Raw genomic sequence first — 23,512 nt, 5'->3', positions numbered from 1 at the left:
AGCCTCCTTCAACCTAGATTTATACATAATTTTTCAGCACAAAAATAAATACACCGCAAAATCTTCAGACGATAATAAAAATCACTCTTTTTATTAAAACTGATAACGTGCGACAATGAAAAGTGTATCAAAAACATGTAGAGTTTCTAAATTGAAAAAAGTATAAGTACATTTTTTTTCAAAATTTATACTCGTCTTGATATGCTGTAATAACGAAAATTTCATTGTCATATGATACACAGTTTGTGCAAACATCGTGATATTCGTGGACAATTCACGCACACTCTTCAACGAATGACTTTACGGACATGTTCATATATACAGTTCTAGTATTGTCATTGTTTAAATACTTCTACTGAATTGTTCACTGATTCAGCTTCTATCCGGATACTTTTTTCGGTGGACCTCCAAATCGTTTCGTTAGTTGAATTATCCTCTCGGCTTCGCGAATGCCACTTAAACGCGCACCGTGAACCGTGCTGTAGTGTCCCGGAATCGTGGCTTCGCCAGCAAATAAAAGGATTGGTGGTATTGGCTCGCATGTACCTGAAGAAGAAAACATTTTCAGAAAGGAAATGAATTGATAAAGACGCATATTTTGAAAAAATAGTTCGTTTTACTGCAATGTACATTACTGGGTTAAACTTCATTTTGGCAACCCAGATATTTTTTACTTTTTTTATATACATCCTGTAGATTTTGACGGGAAAATACCAAAAATCCAAGTTTTCATATTAGGAATTCACTGGTTTAAAAGTTATACGTGTGTAAAGTTTTGAAGTTTAAAGTAAAATTTTTTAAATTTTCAATATGGACCCACACAAAAATTACAGATTTTGACCACAGATTTTCAAAAATTATGAAATAATCGCCAGTAGTATGTGAAGAATATTCGACGCCTGGGTCGATATAGCAATAGTACCTGGTAAAGGACTAGCTAGATCACATTGATGGCCGACAGTGCTTTCTAGACCCATGTAGCTGTATGCACCGGCAAAGTATTGATCCATGCACCATTTGCTTCTGAGAAGATTAGCTGGATATGGCAGCGTGGGATCACCGGTGAATTGTCGAAGAACTCTTGTTATTGACTCCACGACCTCTTCGTCGGAGCACAATTCCATATCGGCAGCCTCGCGGCCGCAAGTCCATGCGCACAGAACGTGCTGAGAAGTCGTCATTTCTTCGATATTCGAAACTCCTGAAATGTATTAGGTACTTGAATCATTTTCGGTCAGAACTAATTGTGCTTGTGTATACATAATTTGTAGACTGCGGATTTTATGCGTTTATAACAAAAATTAGTGAAAAACAAAACCGTAAGAACATTAGACGAATGAAAGAATGTTGTTGCATTATATTCGACATGCTAGCTTCCATTTCTTTCGGACAATCGAATTGGAAAAATTCTGCTTTGCATAACAATTCGCAGTCTAATAATTTCAGATGACGTAGCATGTGCATATGTGATAGTATTGTAAACAAACTTTAAGACTCACAATTAGTATAGATTGTGATTCAGCTAAGCGTGCCATCTAAACTACATATAAACTGTTTGACATATATAAAAAAAAAAGGTTGAAACGAAAGTTGTATGGTTTCAATAATAACGTGTAATGCAATAATTAGTTTCTTTCTATTTTGTTTTTTTTTTTTTGTAACAAAATATAAAGATCATCTTCAGTTTGTTTATTGTAAAGAGTAAATTTTAATCTTACGGTTGAAAAGAGAATCTAATCGATCGAATCGAATTGATCGTTAGAATACTTTAGCTAGCCCCGGGGCCCTACCTAATGGAAATTTATTGACAATGAGTTGTTTTGCCACTTCGACGCGTGTTTCGTTGCGGTAAAAAAGAAAGTGGTCGAACCTTTCACCCAGTCACATCTATCAGCTAGTTCGTCAGCTGACCAAGCCAGTTTGATGCCACCTTCTTTCCAAACCCAGAACGGCCTGGCATACTCCAAGAATATTTTGTTTACGTAGCCGTATCCCAATTTACATATGGCGTCGACTTTCTCCGCTGGTAGGGCCGGGCAGAACAGTTTGTCGTGTTGATTTTTCAAAACGCCGAGGGACACGGTAACAATAATGTAATCGGCGGGAAATTCTTCTCCGTCGCAACACTTTACCACTGCGCGGGGACAAGAATCGGTTATGGCACCCCACCGTATGCAGCTCACCGGCTTGCAATACCTGTTGCAAGAAATAAAAAGTAAATTTCACAATCCGCGCGACTAGACTGCGGATCCTTATTAAAAATAAAAAATTGCCAATTTCAATTGCAAAGAACAGCATCAAAATCTGTTTTAAATCTCGCCCACTCGTTTTTATCATAAATGCATAAAATCCGCAGTCTACACGTGACATTTGTGAATGATCGAAAGTACTACACGCGATCGATCATTAATTCATCCGGCGATATTGGACATTGATAGTGCCATTAATGAAATGAGGTTTGATGGCTGTATCATTTATGCGATCTTGAAATCTGCTATATAAATAGCATATTAGGATTATAATTACTCGTGTAATAAGCGATTAATGTTTCGGGCGTGAAAGAGGTGTGCGGAGGAAAAGGAAGAGGAGCATTGAATCGAAGCGTCGAAACTCTTTTTCAATGGCTATCCTTCTCTACGTTCAGCATACTGCGTTGAATATAGCACCTTTACTATAACTGTCGTGCGGCAGACCGACTGACACGTCAGTTACAAAGATACTACCGTAATCAGTATTTGTCATCGACATTAACTAACTTGAGGGAACAACTTGGTAGATCCCGTAGCAGAGGAGCTAAAACCCCAACGTATCCAAGGGGCACTCTGACATTGCCACCAGGGATCTCGATGTAACTGCCAAATTGATCAGCCGAAACGAGAGACAGATCATCGCCACAACGGCATCTCATACAGTTCGTCATCCCGTACATCACTCTGGCTGCATCATATCTGGAGATACGGAAACATCAACGGTATCGCAGAAAAACAGCGATATCGTTTCATTAAAAGCGCAGTGATGTAACGTGTCAGCTAGAGTAACATCCTAATTACAGCTTGACCTTTTTTTTTTTATCCTTCATTTCTAAGCGACGTTCATATTCAACTTCTTTATTGTTTTTCACTTTAAAGACCGCCACTTTTTAAATATATATTTCAGTTTTAGTATTTGCTTCAACCCCTGACAGGTAAATCCCGAATTATGGTGAATCATTAATAGCTAATTTCACTCGAGGTAAGTAGAGAATCTTAAGGAAAATTAAGTAAGACCTACACCATCCGCTTTAACTAATAAGAAATTAATTACCTCGGAAGTAAGAAAATGTCATTCATAATATTTTATACATACGATAAAGTGTACCTATTCTTGAATTTAAATGTCTCCTTTCTCGAAATATTTAATCTGAGCATAAACTCGACAGCTTTCATAAAGTCTCGGGTTATAATTGTTGCTCCTGAAAGATCCCCTCTACATTTGACAAAAAACTAATTTTTCATAATCGGATAAAGATATGTTGATAGCTTCTACAAAGTTTCAAAGATGTAGCAAAGAAAAATTATTAGCCATTCGATACTAATTTCGATATTGCAAATATTGCGTTATCAAACAACATTTACGTTTTTACAAATGTAGGGAACATCTGTGATTTCAACAGTGTTTTTGTACAGTATCGCCTATTCGATATATGTCCCCGGCTGGACCCGTGTTGTGGACATATATCGAGTAACGACTGTATTTTATGAAGTGTATTAGGTCGACTTGCCGAAATGCTGAGAATAAGAAAGAATTAATATTGAAGACATTGCAATCGAGTCGCGTTAGACACTATAAACTCAAGCTGAGCTTCAGAGCTACGTTGACATCACTGCCGATAAAGTTTGCAGTTGACCTGGGCAACTGTACCGTTGCTCCTCCGGGAAATTGTGGAGCTCCTGTTGTATTCTGACGCCCATGAAGTTCAGCAACGTACCGTGGGTGCGGCCACAGCCTAGCGAGAAAAGGGTTGCCGCCTGTTGCTCGATTTGCCGAAAGGTGTGATAAGCTGTGATGCTGACAGGGAGATCGATAGCTCGGCCATCGCTCGTGCAAAAAAGACCACGACTCGGATCAGGCCTGAAGATAGGTGGCTTCAGAAGACCTTCCTGAGCAGCCAGAGTGAACACGGGATTCGCTACGCATCCACCCTCGATCCAGGTGGCTCCCATTTCCGCCACCACGTCGCCCAGCCAACACGAATGAATTCGTCCTCCTGGTCTGCAAAAAAGATTCATTCTCGATATCTTCGAATTTATTTGAAAATCAAAAATCCACGTGGCAAGCTTGCAAAAGGAAATACAATTAACCCTTTTATCCATAACCGAAAATTTTCAGACTGTTTGGTAAGGCGGTCCTTAGCTGCAGGGGTCAAACGTTTCTTTGAGATTTTTTTGGTTGTACCAAAATCTAAATAATCTAGCATTAACTAGTCTAGTCTAATCTAGTATCAAGCTGTGTACTGTTTGTGGAATATCTGCTAAGCATAAATCATACCTATCCGTTGCTTCTAATATCGTAAAATTTTGAAGACCACATTGTACCAATCGATGCGCTGCTGAAAGACCAGCCATGCCTGCCCCGACGATCACGACCGTAGGTTCCGGCTTGCATGGATCTAACATGCAAGGATCCAGCTGACAGGACTCGAACCTAGCCAACTTTGTGCACGCCGGTATTTCTTGTTCTTTTCCTCCGCCTCCACATTTTGTTGACGAGAGAAATCTATTTCGTATAAATAGCACAAAGTTTCATTCAAAAGTTCTTAACAAAATATTTTTAACACAAATTTAACAGCACAATATTCACATTCCTATTTTTACGTGTTTTTAAAGTAAACGGTTTACAGAAAACAAACGTCTACAAATACTCTAACGATATTCTTCTGCATATGGAAATAAATACCATAAGTGTTTATCTAAGTTTAAAATTTTGACAAGAAAACTAGATATCTGGCACAACTGAAAATTAAGGGATGAGAGAATTGGGAAGGTTTTACTTTTGTTGTCCGGAAAAATATTCTATACTTGGTATTCGCGACTAATAAGAGAAAGAAAGTACAGTTAGTTCTCGATATATGTCAACAACAAGGGTCTCGCCAGCGTCGTGTATCGTCCAGGAGACATACCCGAGGCGTGTTATGTTCACACTCCTCGGCGTCCGAAACCTCTCGAGCTTCGTGGTCCTTCATGGGGTATATCCCGCGGTAGTGAGGATAATTCCGCGACGTTTATCATCCAAACCTTGGCGACATATATAGAGATATCACTGTATCGTTCCCTAATAACCAAATATGACAGAGACAGTGGTAGAGGGAGTTGCCGAACGTCAAAAATCCAACCTCCCAAATTTCAACTCGAGGCAAAATACACTCGTGCATTGTATTGGAAATAAGATGGACGTTTGTTACGTGACTGAAAGTTGCAGGCGAGGTTACCTACTGGGAACCTAAATGTCACAACGTAATTTAAATTCTTGTGATCTACCTTACTAAAATACTTTGGAACCCCTGAAGCGTTAGCTTCTGCCTCGACAGTAGCATTTCATTGGGCATAAACTGGTGAATTTGTTCATCAAGATGACGATGCCGAATCTTGGTAAGAGTTTTGGTATTATGACGAATGTTGCTTGTCGGCAAACGTTGCTACGAGGTGACCATTTTACACGCGCAAACAAACGATCATTGCCATAATGACGTTCGATTGTTGTTCCAATGACGTGTCATAGCCGACTACGGCAACTTCTTCGACCATGGTCATTGAAACACGATTCACAAGACGACCTTTTTATTACCTTTATACGCGCGTAAATCGTCTTCAATGATCATGTTCAAAACAGTTGCTATTATTTACCCAAGACTAGTTTTTCCATTTTTAGAAATTCCCTGTTTATTGTTTATAGCAACGTTAACCGATTTCGATGAAATTTTCACCGTGCTTATAATTGATAAAATTTTCTTTACAAGCCCAAATAAAGAAGTTCTGGAAAGCTACATCTACTTTTTTCGTAATTCAGGCCAAACGCAATGTTTCCAAAAGTTTCATTACATGTAATCTAGTAAACTAATCTATTTAGCTTGTCTAAAAAGCTGAAATCGTTAGGTCTATTTATGAAAAATTTATTCTGGTTTAAAGTGTCATCAATTATATGGCTGACTGTACGTGTTTCGTGAGTGAAGAAAAATTTGATGCAAATTGGAAGTGATAATGAAATGGCGCAAGTAAAGGAAAACTAATTAACGGTAACTTGTTTCCAAAACTTGAAAACTGTTATGACATCGGTTTCGGCTTTTGGTAAAATTACGAAAAACTTTCATTCTGAATAACCGTCCTACAAGGTGGACCAATAATTAACTATGGCCACCTTGACTATTTGTATTAATATGAAAAATTATGTCTACAAAACTTGCATTGTGTAGAGGCGGAAATATTGAGATGCAAACATTTTTCGTATGGGGGGTGGCGTTTCAGAGATATCAAGGTCATCTTGATTTCTTTAAGTGGAACGATCTTTTATATTTACCTTTTACAAATCACAAATTGCAAAATAAGAGCTTCGGTTTAATAAAAAGATTTCAATAAAAAATTTTAAAATAGATCAATTCTTCTTTTGATCTAAATGGTAAAAAATAAATCTGTTTTTATGAAAATTGGATAAAATTGAAAAATTCATCCAGCTGTATTTTCTAAACCTATTCAAACGGGATATTCAGTTTTAAACAAAGTAAGTACTTCTCTTAATCTCTTCCTAGTGTTATTCTAATATATTTTACACATTCTTATGTACAAGAAACGTATAAACATTCGCTTAAAATAGCAATAATGAAAATATAATATTGTGAAAGTATAAAGATGGAGTTTAATTTAAATATTACTCTGTTAGATTATCTCCTTATGACATTGCAGTTACATTACACAAAATTTTGTTCTTTTTGATATAAAATCTTATCAAATTCTTCGTCGTGAGAATAAACAGGTTGCTCCAAATCCAAACTACAATGAAAATTATGTGCAAAGTATCCAACGGAAATAGAAATTTCCATAAACACCCACAGTTTAGTCGTTGTTAAGTGTCAAATGAATTCTATGTTATATATACACATATATAGTTGTAATTGTAAGCTATCGATAAGGTATAAATCAATGTAATACCTGTCTAACGACATCTGTATAATTATAAACACAATACTGACACGCGTCTGGACAGCGCACACGCGTTGACCTAGTCAGTCGCTCTAGGACCTTCCTACTATAAACATACTTAAAAGTAAGACTACGTTGTTGTACATTCACATCCACTGCCGTATCTTTATACCTAATCATAACATTCTACGTTATTTTTTGTGACTTCGTTTCCAAATTCATGCGTTCTATCCTTGTTGCAATTTCAGCCGTAGATTTCGTGAAAGACATCAGCGATTCTTCCTGCAAGGGCTGAATTTGCGACCTCAAAATGTCCGTCGCATGTTTCGTGATCTCGTTCCACGCAAACATGATGTCGTCCTCTTGACTCCACCTGCTGCACACTACGAAACGAACGATCAATTTTTCGCGAAATGTCGCTGGTATAACATAAATTTTCTTCTCCGCTGTTAAACGACTGAGCAATTCCTTGGTCAATTTGTCATCACCCTGGAATTTAAAGGACGATCGGAATTAAAAACATTATAGGCGGGCTTCTAAATAATATTAGGTACTCGAATAAATTTCTGCTGTACATTAATAGATGTCGGAACTAATAGTACTTGTGCCTCACAATTAACTCGAAAAATTAACAGTACAGAATAAAACAGTACAAACCGAAATAAGAATTGAAATAAAACAGAAATGGAACAGTAATATTGTAGAATAAATTTTCCCTGCTTGCTTATATTTACCTTTAGTCTGAAACAAATTAAACCCAGAGATCTCTCGGTCACCATTTCAAATCGATCGTCGGATTTGACATGTTGTTCAAATATTTGGGCCAATTTTAGAGCCCGTCTTATGTGATCCTGTAGGCCTTCAACACCGTAAAGTCGCAGGACGAACCACAGTTTTAAGGCACGGAAACGACGACCCAAAGGAATTTGCCAGTTCTGAAAAATTATATGTAAAAATGTTGACCTTCTTAAAGTGTAATCGATCATATTAAATACGAATAAAAAGTATCGCACAATTTTATTACGTGACTATTGTAAATAAATAACTTACTCTATAATCCGGAGCTAATCCTTGTTTATCGTGCTCTAAATAAATTCTATCTACGCTTAATGCTTCAACTAACCGTCTAGAGTCCTTCACCCTTGAAAAGAAATTTAAAATTATAGATCATACAAAATCGATTTTCTTTAGAAATAAATACAATACAACCTTCATTAAATAAATTGCGGTTCTCTGCAGGTCTATTTGAATATCAAATTGTTTGGAGTAAACGTATTTCCATTTATAAAGCCATTTTGAAAAATAATTCAAAACATTCAGGAAATTTAAATAACCCCCAACTAACAAACGATATTTTAGAGTCAAAAATACGGAATATTTCTCATAGTTGAACATTCACCTTTCTCTCAATTTATATAACAAAGGCTGTATTATATTTCTATTTGAAAATTAATGCATACGCACCAAAGCGTAGAACAATCGAAATTTACAAGCAGCCACTTATGAGGATTGATATTGAAAGAGTCAACGTATTCAACGCCGGACATTAAATGTCGATATTCAGGACAAACAAATGCGGCCCCTATGAAAACAATACGCAATACAGAAAATGACATAGTTTTGATAAATCGAACTGGTTTAACAGTTTGAACAAGTTCGCCACAATATGGTAGCTTCGAGCAAATTTTGCTCAATGTCTGTAATCGTACTTTGTGGGCAGAAGGCGGTTATTTTGGTGCCAAGGTCATGACTTGGAGCAGAATTTCGTCACTATTTGTTATGAATTTGTCACCAAAACTGATCGACAAATTGCGAGCCTATGCCGAAATAGATGGGTCGCAAATTAAGTGAAAAGTTTGCAGGCGGAATTCCATGCCAAATCGAGGGCAAATCGAGGACAGACTCTGCCCTCGTGTAGAGGTCAGGTCGGTCACACTAAGAGCGGACCTAACCTTGCTATAAGAGTAAATATCGGGCAAAATCGGAGTAGGAGGGAAAACGGAATTTCATGTAAACTTCTAAATTATATAATTTTAAGTTTCATGTATTTTCAATAATTTAGTTCCGTGTTCCCCCCTAAAGGAAAGTTTACTTGGATTTACTAATTATCTACAAAGAAATGAAAAATATCCTAAAACCCATTTCAAAAATATTTCCAATTTTATCAGATTTTAATTTCGGGCATTAAATTAAAAACGTGCAAAAATATATAACCTGCATAAGCGGCATCCACGTGAAGCCAAACGTTGTGTTCGTTGCATATGGGGCCCAATTCTTCAAGGTTATCGAAAGCGCACGTGCCAGTGGTGCCCAAAGTGGCTACCACATAGAACGGTATCAGACCTTTCTCCAAGTCCTCTTTAATAGCTTTCAATAATGTCTCGCCTCGAAAAGAGCATTTTTCATCGGTCGGTAAAAGTCTCATAGGCACCGACGTTAATATTCCTGCTTTCTCCACTGACGAATTCGACTGATCTGTAGAGTACAAATGAAGAATAATTACACTACTATATTGTCTAACAAGTAACTTCTTTTTGCGTTCCAATAACCAATCGGAATCTAAAAACCGTTTTCCTGCATTACTCTTAATTTTGAGAAAATTAAGCTTCTATGATCAAATCACAAAAATTCTTAAGTTTGAAAATTCGATATCGTTTTCAAAATTGATGTTCTCAAGAACTAAGGGCAATAGAAAAAAAGGACTGTTTCTGATTCATGCTCAACGCATTAAAATCTACAAGAATTTTCCATTGGTAACTAAACCAGAAAATAGATATTAAATAATACACTACAATACACATTTAATACGTGTACAAGTGTTAAAAAAATCATTTGCAGAATTAGAGCAAGTTTACAATCGTTACGCGATGAAAAATGGTTATAAAGCAACTAAATTGAACCATCGTGAATTAATTATTGGATGTGAAATAATTACCAGACGTGTATGAAACTAGTTTAGATATGATATAATGTTCGTCCCATTCAGGATGAAGTTTTTTGATGCGACGTATCGTTTGTTCCTTCGCTGCTAACAGACATACGAGGGTAGCCTCACTTGCTGAACCCTAAATTAATAAAACAAAAATAATTATTAATATTGTACGATACTCGAACCATCTTTTGCAGGTTAACATTTATTACCAATACTTTAAATATAATTTTGATATGATATTACTACAACAATTGTTTAACATTTTGTAATAATGTCGTTTTAGTTATTTATTTCAACGACACACTTCTGTAAAATTTTATTTTATAAATGATTGAAAAACAAACTATTTCGTATTTATTTATACAGATGAATCTATCAAAGATTTAAACGAATTTAATTGATATATTATTAATATAAAAGTCTATAATTAGATACATATATGCATGATTATTACATTATAATATAAAAATAAAACATTTATTTACGCCTAGAATGTATCGAAATAAAAATTTGTTTTACCTTTACTGAAAATATTATTGCATTGTTCGTGTGACAGTACAGAAGGTTTATTTTGGATAATATTTATATGAAACATGATAGTTTAACAAAAGAAGTATTACACTTCAATGCAATTCTGTTACAAATCAATTTTCCGGAATATTGCAAAGTATCCTTATTGTAATATGAGAGGTCAACTAAAATTGGTTCGTTGGTCTAGGGGTATGATTCTCGCTTAGGGTGCGAGAGGTCCCGGGTTCAAATCCCGGACGAGCCCAATTTTTTTTTCTTTTTAAAATTAATTTTGCGTTAAATAATAAACGTGTTAGTAAAAAATAATGAATTAGGATAAAAAAAACTTTCGCGTAATTAATAAATCTACACCAAATATTATTGTCATACTTCTTATCCTCTCGATGAGTAAGTAGATTTCGGTGCAACAGGACAAAATTTGACCTTGAAAAAACCGTTCAAGGACAATTTTGCACCTAATTTTTCAAACAGATCTCCACCGATCCAAAGGTACAGAATCCTACTGTGATAGTCTTTACACATAATTTTAGTATACCCTGAATAGTCTTTGTTTGAATAAGTTAGCTCTAAAGTATTAAAATCTGTATGAAACGTCTGTTGTTTTAGGAATGTAATTCATTTAAGAGATTGTCTACCTGTATAACACCTCCACCGGGACCTTCGTCGCTGTTCAAGAACTCCTTCGGTAATCCTAATAATTTTCCAAGCCAGTTCAACGTGATGACTTCGAGCTCGGTGCACGCGGGCGAAGCGAGCCACGAAAATCCGATACAATGGATTCCACTGCAGATAATTTCACCGACAATCGCCGGATAAGAATTTGCAGCTGGATAAAACGCATGGAAATGCGGCGAATTCCAATGGGTTACCTAAACATACAACAATCATGTCAAACAAAAATGATATTATTTAGATATTTGATTTGACTGTCAAATAACGTATATTTCAGTGTCAATTAATACGATTGTTGTGTATTCTTTAGTGTATTTCCACTATTCGAACAAAATTTATAAGATGATTCTTGATAACAATAAAAGGTATAATTAAAAAAATTTTTAACACTAACGATGGAGAGCGTAAAACTGTTGACTAAAAATTACTCCGACGATGAGTTTATATTTTATAATTGCGGACATGATAAAAGTGTAGTTTTGTAATTTTAATGAGACATTGAACATTGGCCACTTCGACCGCTCGATATTTCCAGTGTCAACTCACCCCAGGCATAATATATCTGTCTATATCTTCCATCACTTGCTGCCAAGTTTCTGCTTTTTGGGGTGCATCTTCCGGTAACAATTTACTGAGATAACCAGGCTCGACGTCCGGGAGAACATTCCTATCTCTTATGGTCTCATTATAATTTGCTACAAAATCGATCGCAGCCTTGCCGAAATCAATGAAATCCTTCGTGTCCATAGTTAATTTTATACGACGGTGACTTTTCCTCAGAAGAAATCTCTCGACTAGCTGCTAGCCCTGGATCCAGTGTGGGAAAAAAATTATTACAATGGAGGAATGATTCGATGAACATCTGGTAAAAATATTTCATAACATTAGCAACTCATATGTTGAAATTTAGGAACTCTTTAGCATGTATGTATCTCTGAACGAATTTTCCCATCAAAGTCATTTCCATCAAAAGTTCACTAAAACTTTGTATTACTTGTTACATTAAAATATTAACAGAACGATTATTATATCGAGCAATTTCCAAATGATTGTTTAAAAATAGCACGTTAACTTGCATTACACCGTTACACATTTATAACACCTACGTAACGTAAGCTACATGTAACAATATTGTACTTAAATGCAAAATATTTCAGCTTGTCGTTATGTCTTCACTTTCCTAAATGACTGTAATCTACGTACGTGAAGACATATAATTATAGAAAATAAAAATTTATAATGAGGCTAATTTGCACTCGCACACAATACACATGCAAATACACTGATGTATAGTAAGTCACACCTTGCGTGGATATATGAATTGTAAAGTTTTGACACTGCGCATCAACGACACATTTTAATAAAACATGGTTCTGTTCCGATCGAATGAACGCGCAGGGAATTAAAACGCGATCGCGCGAATCGAAGCTCGCGCGAAATTCACGGCTCAATCGAACACCAGCTTCAATCAGGATGGTTCGAAAATTCTGGCGCACGTGTCGAGTCGAGGACGGTCTTTGAAGAAGTGGGCTCGCTTGAATCGCGCCGGGTAAAGTTGAACGTCGAGATATATAGAAAACTTTCTCTCGCTTTCTCCATAATTATACAAAAAAATTTATCTTGTGACGAGAACGAAATAGGAATGGTCCTATTTCGAGATTCGTTCCCTACGTAGTGCCTAGTTGGTGCATACGAAATGTCCGATTTTACAATGGAAATGTACGAAGCCTTTTAACATTTTAACCTAGAAATACTGTTATAGTTGTATGAAAAGCCGTATCAAGGTCGTATCACCAGTTTTTATTTAGATATTCAATTGTAATTTTAAATGGTATTTCTTTGAGTGATTATTACGTATTCTTTTTACATGAGAGGAAAAGCAAGCACATGGACGATAAAATTTGATGATGTTTACTCAAAATGTGGTGATACATGAACATTAATCTTATTTTCGACTATTGAGTTTTATTTACGGCACCCGCCCCCAAGATTGTTCCAATTAATAAAACAAAAACCCGTGCCCGCGGATAACGGGAGAACGTACCCCTTGGTCCTTAAACATTAAAATAATTAATTAAATGCTCATAAAATAGTTTTTCTCGAATATCTTCTAAATTACCGAGTGTATCGAAATATGTGCTCGACAAAACCTGTAGATCTAGACAGGCTGCGTCTTCCTTGTTGTGTTACTTTTCTTCGTAAAACAAACGGTTTTCGAAAAAATTGAGAAAAATGACGGAACAAAATCAACAAATTGATTCTGATATTTTAAAACTGAAGTGTGCTTTCTTCATTATCTTTTATCACTAAACATTAACGGAAAATGTGTATTGTTTTTTGAACCTACGGAATTTACTTGTTTTTAATCGCATATTATTTTGCAGGAAATTGCGTATATTTTCTATATGATGTACAATAAAAAACTTAGTACGGCAAATTATAGTATTTAATTATGAACCACTTAAATAACACTGTTATCGCATACTTCATTTTTTAATTGAATAAAATATTAAATAATATTATTCGAATAATAAAATATTGCATAACTCCTTTATTTATATTTTGCTTGAACTCCTTTAATTGACGAATAGCTAACAACAATTTCTGTCAAAAGCAAAAACAATATGAACCAGAAAAGTGTAACAGCAGAAATAACGTCCTTGAACTAAACCTAAACACCCGGAAGAGAATAAAAATCGGATCACTCGTGCGCAACGTCCTCCACTTCTTCAAAGAAAATTGTAATCGAATGAGAAAAGGCGTAAAAGACACCAATAAAACGTACTTGCAATTTCCTGTATCATCACCTCCAATCAAAGAACGCGGAAGAGATTTACGATCACGATCATTTACATAAGAAAAAATATGTACAAACGATAACATTTGAAATGTGATAAACGGTAATACATGGTCCGTAAAAGTAACATGAACCATGTTATTAACATGAAACAGAATATTATTAATATGTAAACTTTGTATTACAAATAATAAAATGACATCATAAATAATTTATATTACAAAAAAATGTGTGAAAAGTACTCTGGTAACCGATAAGTGAAACAAATTTTCGTGTGCTAAGCACAAATCTGAAAATCGCTTTTCGAGAAATTCAAATTGAAAATAATTAAATTTTCAAATTTAAGAATTATTTATGCGCCTTTTTTCAATCCTTTTGAACTCGAATGGTGATTCTCTGATGATACTAGAGGTTTTCATACCATAAGTCAAAACAGATTCTGCGTTACAAAGAAGTTTGTTCGTATTTAATAAACTGTCAAAACTTTGAGTATGCTACGATTTGAATAAATGATTGTATCTTATATGTTCTTCGAACGAACGGAATAACAAAACCGAATTATAACCGAAAGTAAAACAGGAATACGGAACCGAAAAATAGCAGTAAACGGTAATATCGGTTCCTCATAATATCCCCATAAGAGTTACAACAATATTTCGGTTCTTCATAACTGTTTCAATCATTTTTTGGCATTCCAAGAATTTTAAGCTATTATTATTGTATGTTCATTCCAAAACCATAAATTAGATAAAATTATAGACACATATACACAGCGTGTAGGTACTAGTCAAACATGGACGTAATCACTATTTGGAGTGAAGTATATTCATTTCATAATGTTAATATCAATATTTAGCAGTAATACGCATTAAGTAAGTACTGAATCGATCAACAACTGTTGATCGGTGAATTCAGAATAAATAATCATCCTAATGGTATCGAATCAGATTGGTAGCATGCAAAACGCAACATTAAGAAAACGTAAGATAAATGTTAAAAGATTTACCTGGAAATATAGTTTCGTCAAACAACAGCAGAGGAATTTGAATGAGGACCTCCTTTCGGTGCAGAGAGCGTGTTCCACTGTAAATGGTAGCACAACCATCCCCTTTATATATCCTCGGCAGTCAGAAGCTATTTGTCATGTATCGAATGTAAAATGGATGACGCATCTAGAATGAACTGAGAAGCAATGCAGGTATAAGTGGTCGGATAGGAAGGGGCACGCCCCCGAGTCACACGTATTTTCGGGTCTAGCGAAATACAATTGGCTAAAGTGATCACTTATACCATGTAGTGTGCGATAACAAAGGCTAAACATTGGGAAACGGGAGCATCGGTGGTGGTGATAGGCGTGTCTAACGAGAGATTCCCTAGGCATAGTTAAGAACGCCTGTATACAAGCATGGCATTAATGATTGTCACCTACTATACATACAGTCGGGGACAATACTAAGTGGACACTCTTAAAAATCGCATAACTTTTTTAAGATTCATGCAAATGACTTGAATTTTTTTTTTTTTTTTAGGTGTTAGACCGACTAGTTTGCTAGACAATGAGTAAACAAAAATTTCTTTAAATTGCAATTGGTTGGAATGATAAAAAAATGATGATTTTTCAACATTTTTATCTGATCATTTTCAAACGTTCTCAATGATATTTAGAATGAAAATTTTTTCGAAATTCTGAAACGTTTAGATAAAATTTAAATTCAAATGAGCATTTATCTATGCTCGTTATAGTATTCGCTAAATGCATGTTGTTGCGTATATTCCTGTATATTTCTATACCTATGTGTATCTAACAATCTTGGACCTTCTTCTCTCAATCTTATGACCTTCGTTCAAACTATTTTACTTTAAAAACTCAACATTGAGAACTATTTTAACGGTCCTATCTTTGTAAAAACCTTATTACAAGGTCTAAAATAATAGTTGAATACATTATGAATAAGATAAAATGATGTATGCATTTTTTCCACCTAGAATGCCCGCTCGTTCCACTGTGCTATGTGCCGACACAAGCGAAATCTTGTCAGCTCACAATAATACACATTTCTTTCTTCTTCGATTTTCATTGTTGCCTGGAGCAACCTTGATCGGTCGCGGCGACGTGATAGAAATGGTTTTACTTGCAATTCGTATTCCGTTAACTTGAACACTTACGGTTGCTTCGATTTGATAAATACGAGCAATGTCCACTTAGAACGGAACGACAGCGTAACTAATTGATTTGGGAACAGTTTTCAGCATTCAAAACGAAACAGTAATGCCACACTGAATGGTGAAATCTCTGGCTTCGCGAATTTCATAAAAAAAAATCACAATTTTTAGAAAATTTAAAAAAAATTTGGCGAATTACAGATAGTTAACCTGTTAACTGTTTATGTCGAGTATACTCGAGTATACTAAAGATAGTATTTTATTTATGGAATACAGAAGATATTTCAAGGCTGTCTTGAAATATCTTATCTATTTTAATCTATTTCCTGGATTGTAACATAGTAGATAATAAATGTTTATGTACCATGTTTTCTACATTAAAAATAAAATATTTTATTTGATGCAATAATTTTTTAAAATAATATTTTATGTGAAGGATATTAAAAATATTTGGATCTCATTTCGAAATATTTTATTTTTATTTTATTTTAAATATATTTCTGAAAATAATGGTTTATATTCAATACATTTATAGATATAAATTGTTTCGTAATGGCAAGATATATTGTATGTTTATATTGTTTATCAACAAAGCACAGTTGCGCAGCACTTGCTGCGAATATTGGAGTGGTTATACGTACATAATACGATATTCAGAGTAATGAAACAAATTTAACTTTATCAGATAACCTTTTACCAGCATTATCTAAAATTTGTTTTCTAATTCTTTTGATAACCCGACGATACGAACTCTTAAATGTTAGATTAAAGTGTTACGTGTGCAGACGTTTTCTCCACGTTCATTTCGATTAGAAGTTCTAATCTCTTTTCTGAGAACAAAAAGCGTTTCAACAGGCACCTTTTATTAATAGAAAATACTGTATGCCTTCTTTATATGAAAATCTTCAGACACTCCCTTCTGGCATCCGCTAATTAATATTCTGATAGGAAATTATTATTTTCTATTGGTAAAAGTCTCATAACAAAATAATTAATAATAAAGAAGTTAAATTTTTCATCTAAAGGCCTGCGCTTACGCGGGCTTCGATCTGTGCTGGCGGCCGCGACTCTTCGCGACTCTTTCCCATACGCTGTCCTTCTCTGCGTTCGAAACTTTCGTCGCTCATTACACAAGTAAATATCATCGGAATTATATCATATTTGGTTCCATTTTAATCAGGAAAATGCCACGAATATCTTGATAAAAGTTTCATAAAGAAATAACGAAAAATAAAGAAGTTTTGTAATTGGATTAGTCTTCTGGTCTCACACTGAAATAGCCGACAATGGCACACTCCTCGGCGATGACTCTTGAGCTTCGCTGTCCGTTTCTCCGTGCAACATCGTATTGGAGAAAGACATTTTTTCAGTCTTGTTGTCACTAGCGCTTAGTGATCATAGGTTTTTTATGACTTGTAAACGGATATGACTCTTAGGTTTCCAGCGTGCCCTGTGCATTTCAAATGCGACGCTCGGCGGGAACCTCCGATTTCCTATAAGAGTCAGTAAAAAGAACGACGGGACTGACTCATAATGAGAATCAAATATTTTATAATAGGGTATTAAATAGTGTTTGAAGTATTTATTTTTGCCAAATACTGTCTAAAACATCAAAATTAATAGAAAAGACTGGAAATCATAAAGACTGGAACTATCTTTGTGCAATTTTTCCATCTGTTCATAATAATTTGATACCCGCTGTATATAAACATTTTGTAAATCAGTGGTGCAGTTCTGCTTGATCAACACATAGCTTTCCCTTCAGAGAATGCTACTTCTATATAAAGAAAATTATGAAAAAAATGGAAGAAAAATAAAAAATAAACCACTTGGGCTCGTCCGGGATTTGAACCCGGGACCTCTCGCACCCGAAGCGAGAATCATACCCCTAGACCAACGAGCCAACTGACAAACTTTTTTCACTTTCACCATTACCATGCGCCTGTCAAAGTGATCAATTGTTAATACAGAATTCAGAACAATATGTTAATGACATTTCCAGTATATTCTTTAGTATAATACAGATTTTCATAAATCAAATAAGTTACACAATCAAAGGTTACGAAATATATGTATCTGTACTGTCGTGCAAAATTTGTTTTTCAAGACAAACATTTAACTGTCAGTTGATCATTTAAATGTGCTCAGAATACATTTATGATAAATACATTTTTGTCGTTTTCATGATAACAACTTATTATTTCGTTTAGCGAATGCCACATCCGGCTTTTAGCAATTATCGATCTGTTCTCCACAATCACCTTCAATATGAAAGTACCAGTCACCAATACGGCTCGTTGGTCTAGGGGTATGATTCTCGCTTAGGGTGCGAGAGGTCCCGGGTTCAAATCCCGGACGAGCCCGTTTTTTTTACATTTTTTAAACGTAATTTCCGATCATTTTTAAGAATATCGCAATAAAACTACAACATTCTTGCTCGTTAGCTCCAACTTTATTGGAGCTAGTAATATGAAATTATGGATTTATTTTTAAGTATTGAATATAAAGTTTTCGAAAGCTAAGATTATAAATATTGGGACTTCATACCGCGAACCGTTGAACGAGTCGGTCGTGTTTGTAAACCGAACACTGCGTCGCCCCAGTGGCCTGAGAACGCGATTCTACAGGCCAAAACTCAAAGTCATTGAAACTTTCTAAAAGTTGGTAATCAAATGTTTTAGATCCTAATCGGACCTAAATAATAGGTTTTGGAAATAATTTTTGAAGATCCAACATTGGATTCTATAATAAAATCCAAACGAAAATGATTATAATTATGTAGTTGTGGAACAGGATAAGGTATGGTTTCTATAATAGAGATACAGATCTGTGTTGAACATACCTGTTTCATAAATCATAATGCATTCCATAATATAACAATTATGCTACGAATGATGTAAGCAAAGGAACCGTTGTATTCTTGACATTTCATGGAGTGAATAATGTGCACTATAATCGATTTTTAAGTATAGTTGAGTTAACGAAGAATAGCACGGGACTACTGACGTCACCGTAGCAATCAAAAGTTGTAAGAAACATGACCATGAATGTGGCGATTGTCACGGTCAACTTCGTTTAAGTGTCATACTATCACGAATTGGACCTGTTACTTAATTTCTTGACATAAATGCCGTCTCCAGGAATCCTGAAAGAATCCAAATATATTATACAAGAAATGCATACCTCTTTATGCACACTGCTTTTTATTAACTTTAATTTTCTAATAGATGTCTAATGTATAAGATATTTATCATGAATACACAATAAGTGGACAAACACGAATTTTATACATTTTGTATTTATCATGAATAGGTTAGAACTAAACAAAATTTAATTTCATCCCGGTTGCCCCAATTGCCAGTTTTTCTAAATAATTTTTTTCAACTTATTTATTACTTTGAAATTGAGAATATTGAAAACTTGATTACAATTGGGGGCGTAGCTCAGATGGTAGAGCGCTCGCTTAGCCCGTCTTCCTATACTAGATTCGCTACGCCAAAGATTAAGTTTCGAACACTTCAGTATCTCACTACCATTTACCGCAATAAGTGCAATACAAAGAGACGGTCCAGACTACGCGTACTCAACACTGAGTCTTTAGTCTGCATACCCCTAGATTAAGTCACATACTCCTAATTTATACGTTTAAGGAAATCGCTACTTTCTTTCTCTTCTTTTTCTATTCTTTCTCCACTATTATTATCGTTAAGTTTGTTCATATTGTATATTGTATATTACCTTCTTTTCCTTTCTGGCTGAATAAACGTATATCGAAAAAAAGCGCTCGCTTAGCATGCGAGAGGTACCGGGATCGATGCCCGGCGCCTCCAAATATTAGAAATTTTTTTTTATAAAATGTGAAAAATTATTCTGATTTTTTAAATATATATAAAAATTGATTTGATTTATAAAATAAAAATAGCTACAGGATATCGGCTACCCGCCAGAAACCAACGTTTTCGCGGGGCCGGCGCTCAATGTGTTAATACTGGTTTATTACACGTATTATTTTCATATAACAAAATTTATAAAGACTATGTATATGTCATAAGCAACTACATACATACAAATTTTTATATCAAAGTGTCCATGTGACTAGTATTGAAATTAAAGAAACGCTGAAGTCAGCGGCGCCGTGGCTTAGTTGGTTAAAGCGCCTGTCTAGTAAACAGGAGATCGAGGGTTCGAATCCCTCCGGAGCCTAACCCTCTGTAATTTCAGAATTACAATAGGGTTTAATTTTTTTCAGTATTTTTTTTTCAATAATCCTACAAATAAGAACGAAATTCTAAAACCATGCATTTTATTAGAAAAATTCGTAACGTCTTAATCATCCTTTTACTCTAAAAAATAGTGATTGCACTTGTCATTTGTAAACTACCCAGTAAGCAAAATGCTTTGAATCTGCCACCAAAATTTGTCTCGGAATTGCCATCCATCTGTTTCCGCATTACCATCGGTATTCCAGTGCAAAGTCTGCCATGCCAAATTAGAGCCAAACTTTGGCTTCGATCAGCCTTCGTTATAGAGGGCAGATCCGTCGCAATAAGAACGAACGTAACCTTGTTTTAAAAGTAAATAGCGGGAAAAATCGGAATAATCGATGAGAGGGAAAATTGAATTAAATTTACAAATGTATTTACTTTAATCTTAATCTATTTTTATTTTACAGATATTTGTATTATATTATTTATTTTTTTTATATTTATAATCTTAAGAAAGAATACGAATAGACAATAAAATTAAAAAAAATGAACTATACAAGTTACATGAAGGAAATAAAAATGATATAAAATTCAATTATCATAACAAAGCTGTTATAAAATAAAAAATAAATATTCAAATCTTAAAATAATTGAAATAAAACCCTCGAATGGAAAATAAAGTGTAGGGATACTTAAGAAGAGTTTAATTAATTTACAATATATAATATAGGTCATTAGGCACAGGCAGCACGGACAGCACACCATTCTTGAAGTTTCTCCTTCCTACAAATAAAAAGGGCCTTACATTAGGACGTGATATGTGTTCTGTTCTCATTGTACAATCGATATATTTCGAAGAAAAAATTTTTTAAATTCTAGAATAATGTATATACTCACTTTCATTTCATTAATCAACTCATAATAATACTGTTTTGACGTTTGTTCCAAATTACTTTCAGTGGTAATCCTGGTAGTAAAGCATTCTCGGAAAAATAGGTATCTGAAATAATTAAAAACATTTGTGAGTACTATATAAAGTTTAGAGTACTAAAATAATACTATACAATACTGCACGGAAGATATTATTGATTATAACATAAAGTTATTTGTTTTCCATGCGTATCTTATTTCTCTCGTATTATTATCGACATTATCAAGTTTATGTCAGAGACAAATTTTTTAGGATAACTGTTACAATCCTTGGGTTTTTGGGTGCCTTTATAAGCCCCTCCTACTACAATGGGTTTACTATTTAAGATATTTACAATTCTGACTTGAATAGGCCAAATTTGAATTGTATTGAAACTATATAAACTATATCCATCCACATGAAAATCTAATTGCAACTCTCCAGGAATTACTGGAGAACATTGAGATAACTGTTTAACTATTTCCAACTCTACATACATCAAAATGAACATACTCTCCTGGTTCTACCCACAGAGGTGACGACACTGGTATGTGGTGTAATAATGAGCGTTCTTATATCTTTTGGCAAAGTAGAAAAACACGAATGGGTACGTAGAAGAGATAAGATATTGTTCCCCTGAGTGTGCGTTAAATTATTGTCCACAAAGCAAGATGCCAAACGATCACGAAATGATACTTCTGAAACAGTACCAGCAGATTCCCAAACCACATCATCGCATGAAGAGGTACATAGAAGAGGAATCATGCGTGAATGAAGATGTGGTGGGAATATTAAGAAGACTTTCATTATTATTATTACTGACAGGCACGGATAAAGAAGACGTGCTGGGAATTAGGGGGACTTTGTAATTTATTGTCACGTGAAAACTTCCTCAAATTTGAGGTTATTTCGCGCCGAATACTTCGTTTCTGCCTAGGGCTTAATTTATTATACGGTTTTCGCGAAACCGACTTCTTCAAAACTCTACGATCCATGGGGGTAAAAGAAAACTAAATAAAGAATATACAAAATATATAATAATCTGTTACGTGTATTGGTAACAATACCACATGGCAATACTTATCTTGGGCGTCTTCTCTGCTTCTAAATATCCTTCCTTCCTTCGAATCCACTGCTCATCCAGTCTTCACTGCTTCAGAGTTAATTCACGAACATAATAATTAGTAATTAACTAACAAAGGAATCACTAATCAAACAAGACGGAATCAGTGCGCGTGTCGAAACACTGACACCTTCATCGTGAGAGCTGTTATTCCCGGTCTGGTGTCGCAAACTGCACTACGCATGATCGCGTAACGCGTAACACCTAACATACGCGCATCATAAATTAAAAATTATAGATATTATAGCTTTAAAAGAAATTAATGAATTAAAAATATTCCGTCATCCCTTCCCATATCCTTCTTTCAATCTTCTTCGAATCTACTTCCTCTCGCACGCACACTCTTCGCGCTCGTTCTCTCTCTCTCTCTCTCTCTCTCTCTCTCTCTCTCTCTCTCTCTCTCTCTCTCTTTCTCGCACGTACACGCTCTTCGCCTTCCACAACACGGCGCTTTGTCTTTCACGGCACATTGTGGTGTTTACGCATCACTTTATCTTTATTACGCATCGAAACTTAAATAAAATACCTTTTTACACCCTACAGGAAGATTTATAACGAAAGGCTGATCGAAGCCAAAGTTTGGCTCCAATTTCGCATGGAATTTTACCTGGAGACTTTGCATGGATTTTGCAATCCATCTGCTTCCGCATTTGACTAGGAAATTCGACGACAAATTTTGGTGACCAAATCATGCCAAATGAGGACCAAAATTCTGCTTCAAGCAGGGGGGGTTTGGGTGCCAAATACATAAGTCTTTTGCTCGCAATGTGTGGAGCACATATTCCACTAAACTTGGTTGAGAGGCATTTGGCTAACTAGGTTAGTTTGATGTTAAAAAGGATTTCAAAACTTTTTTTCTAATTTCATTATAGAACCCAAATTTTTCATTGGGTCTGCAAAAATTGTTCATATTGTAGATCTGGTTAGGTCTGTAGACTCATCAACACACTCCTCTCCTCACTGAATCCCCAGATGGGAGACCGTTACGTAAAGAAGAGGAGCTAGAG

At 35.1% G+C, this 23,512-nt stretch overlaps 2 protein-coding genes, 1 long non-coding RNA gene and 4 other non-coding genes across 7 annotated transcripts; 3 read left to right on the top strand and 4 right to left on the bottom strand.

Moving 5' to 3' along the window:
* Positions 1-379: 379 nt before the first annotated feature.
* On the bottom strand, positions 380-4,709 carry LOC143353815 (spermine oxidase). The gene is made up of 6 exons (XM_076787419.1): positions 4,528-4,709; positions 3,901-4,251; positions 2,757-2,948; positions 1,871-2,196; positions 923-1,201; positions 380-546 (listed from the first exon to the last, which is right to left on the bottom strand). The coding sequence occupies exons 1-6, from the start codon at positions 4,653-4,655 to the stop codon at positions 380-382; spliced, it is 1,443 nt and encodes a 480-aa protein (XP_076643534.1). The 5' UTR covers positions 4,656-4,709.
* A 2,068-nt stretch (positions 4,710-6,777) lies between these two features.
* LOC143353730 (aromatic-L-amino-acid decarboxylase) lies at positions 6,778-15,180 on the bottom strand. The gene is made up of 9 exons (XM_076787261.1): positions 15,111-15,180; positions 11,854-12,114; positions 11,271-11,504; positions 10,108-10,237; positions 9,387-9,647; positions 8,637-8,754; positions 8,223-8,313; positions 7,907-8,107; positions 6,778-7,661 (listed from the first exon to the last, which is right to left on the bottom strand). Exons 2-9 carry the CDS (start codon positions 12,052-12,054, stop codon positions 7,359-7,361), a joined length of 1,539 nt encoding a protein of 512 aa, XP_076643376.1. The 5' UTR covers positions 12,055-12,114; positions 15,111-15,180; the 3' UTR covers positions 6,778-7,358.
* Positions 10,808-10,879, top strand: Trnap-agg (transfer RNA proline (anticodon AGG)). The gene has a single exon. It is a non-coding gene; the product is annotated as a tRNA-Pro (tRNA).
* Positions 15,181-18,098: 2,918 nt separating the features above from the next.
* On the bottom strand, positions 18,099-18,170 carry Trnap-cgg (transfer RNA proline (anticodon CGG)). The gene has a single exon. It is a non-coding gene; the product is annotated as a tRNA-Pro (tRNA).
* A 388-nt stretch (positions 18,171-18,558) lies between these two features.
* Trnap-agg (transfer RNA proline (anticodon AGG)) lies at positions 18,559-18,630 on the top strand. The gene has a single exon. It is a non-coding gene; the product is annotated as a tRNA-Pro (tRNA).
* Positions 18,631-20,396: 1,766 nt separating this feature from the next.
* Trnat-agu (transfer RNA threonine (anticodon AGU)) lies at positions 20,397-20,470 on the top strand. The gene has a single exon. It is a non-coding gene; the product is annotated as a tRNA-Thr (tRNA).
* A 173-nt stretch (positions 20,471-20,643) lies between these two features.
* Positions 20,644-22,726, bottom strand: LOC143353097 (uncharacterized). Its single transcript, XR_013082074.1, has 3 exons — positions 21,896-22,726; positions 21,370-21,472; positions 20,644-21,255 (listed from the first exon to the last, which is right to left on the bottom strand). It is a non-coding gene; the product is annotated as an uncharacterized LOC143353097 (long non-coding RNA).
* Positions 22,727-23,512: the final 786 nt, after the last annotated feature.

Source organism: Halictus rubicundus, chromosome 4, assembly GCF_050948215.1.
Source record: "Halictus rubicundus isolate RS-2024b chromosome 4, iyHalRubi1_principal, whole genome shotgun sequence".
NCBI classification, from domain to species: Eukaryota; Metazoa; Arthropoda; class Insecta; order Hymenoptera; family Halictidae; genus Halictus; species Halictus rubicundus.
Note: the sequence above shows the minus strand (reverse complement) of the source record. Positions and strands in the feature narration are given on the sequence as shown.

Excerpts from the sequence above, each read along its gene's own strand:
- LOC143353815 (XM_076787419.1), bottom strand. The coding sequence starts at position 4,655 with ATGTTAGATCCATGCAAGCCGGAACCTACGGTCGTGATCGTCGGGGCA. Across the intron at positions 1,202-1,870 it reads TAGATGTGACTGGGTGAAAG|GAGTTTCGAATATCGAAGAA; the intron begins GTTCGACCACTT and ends AATACATTTCAG. Across the intron at positions 547-922 it reads TCTAGCTAGTCCTTTACCAG|GTACATGCGAGCCAATACCA; the intron begins GTACTATTGCTA and ends TTTCTTCTTCAG.
- LOC143353730 (XM_076787261.1), bottom strand. The coding sequence starts at position 12,054 with ATGGACACGAAGGATTTCATTGATTTCGGCAAGGCTGCGATCGATTTT. Across the intron at positions 10,238-11,270 it reads CCGGTGGAGGTGTTATACAG|GGTTCAGCAAGTGAGGCTAC; the intron begins GTAGACAATCTC and ends TTATTAATTTAG. Across the intron at positions 8,108-8,222 it reads GATTAGCTCCGGATTATAGA|AACTGGCAAATTCCTTTGGG; the intron begins GTAAGTTATTTA and ends ATAATTTTTCAG.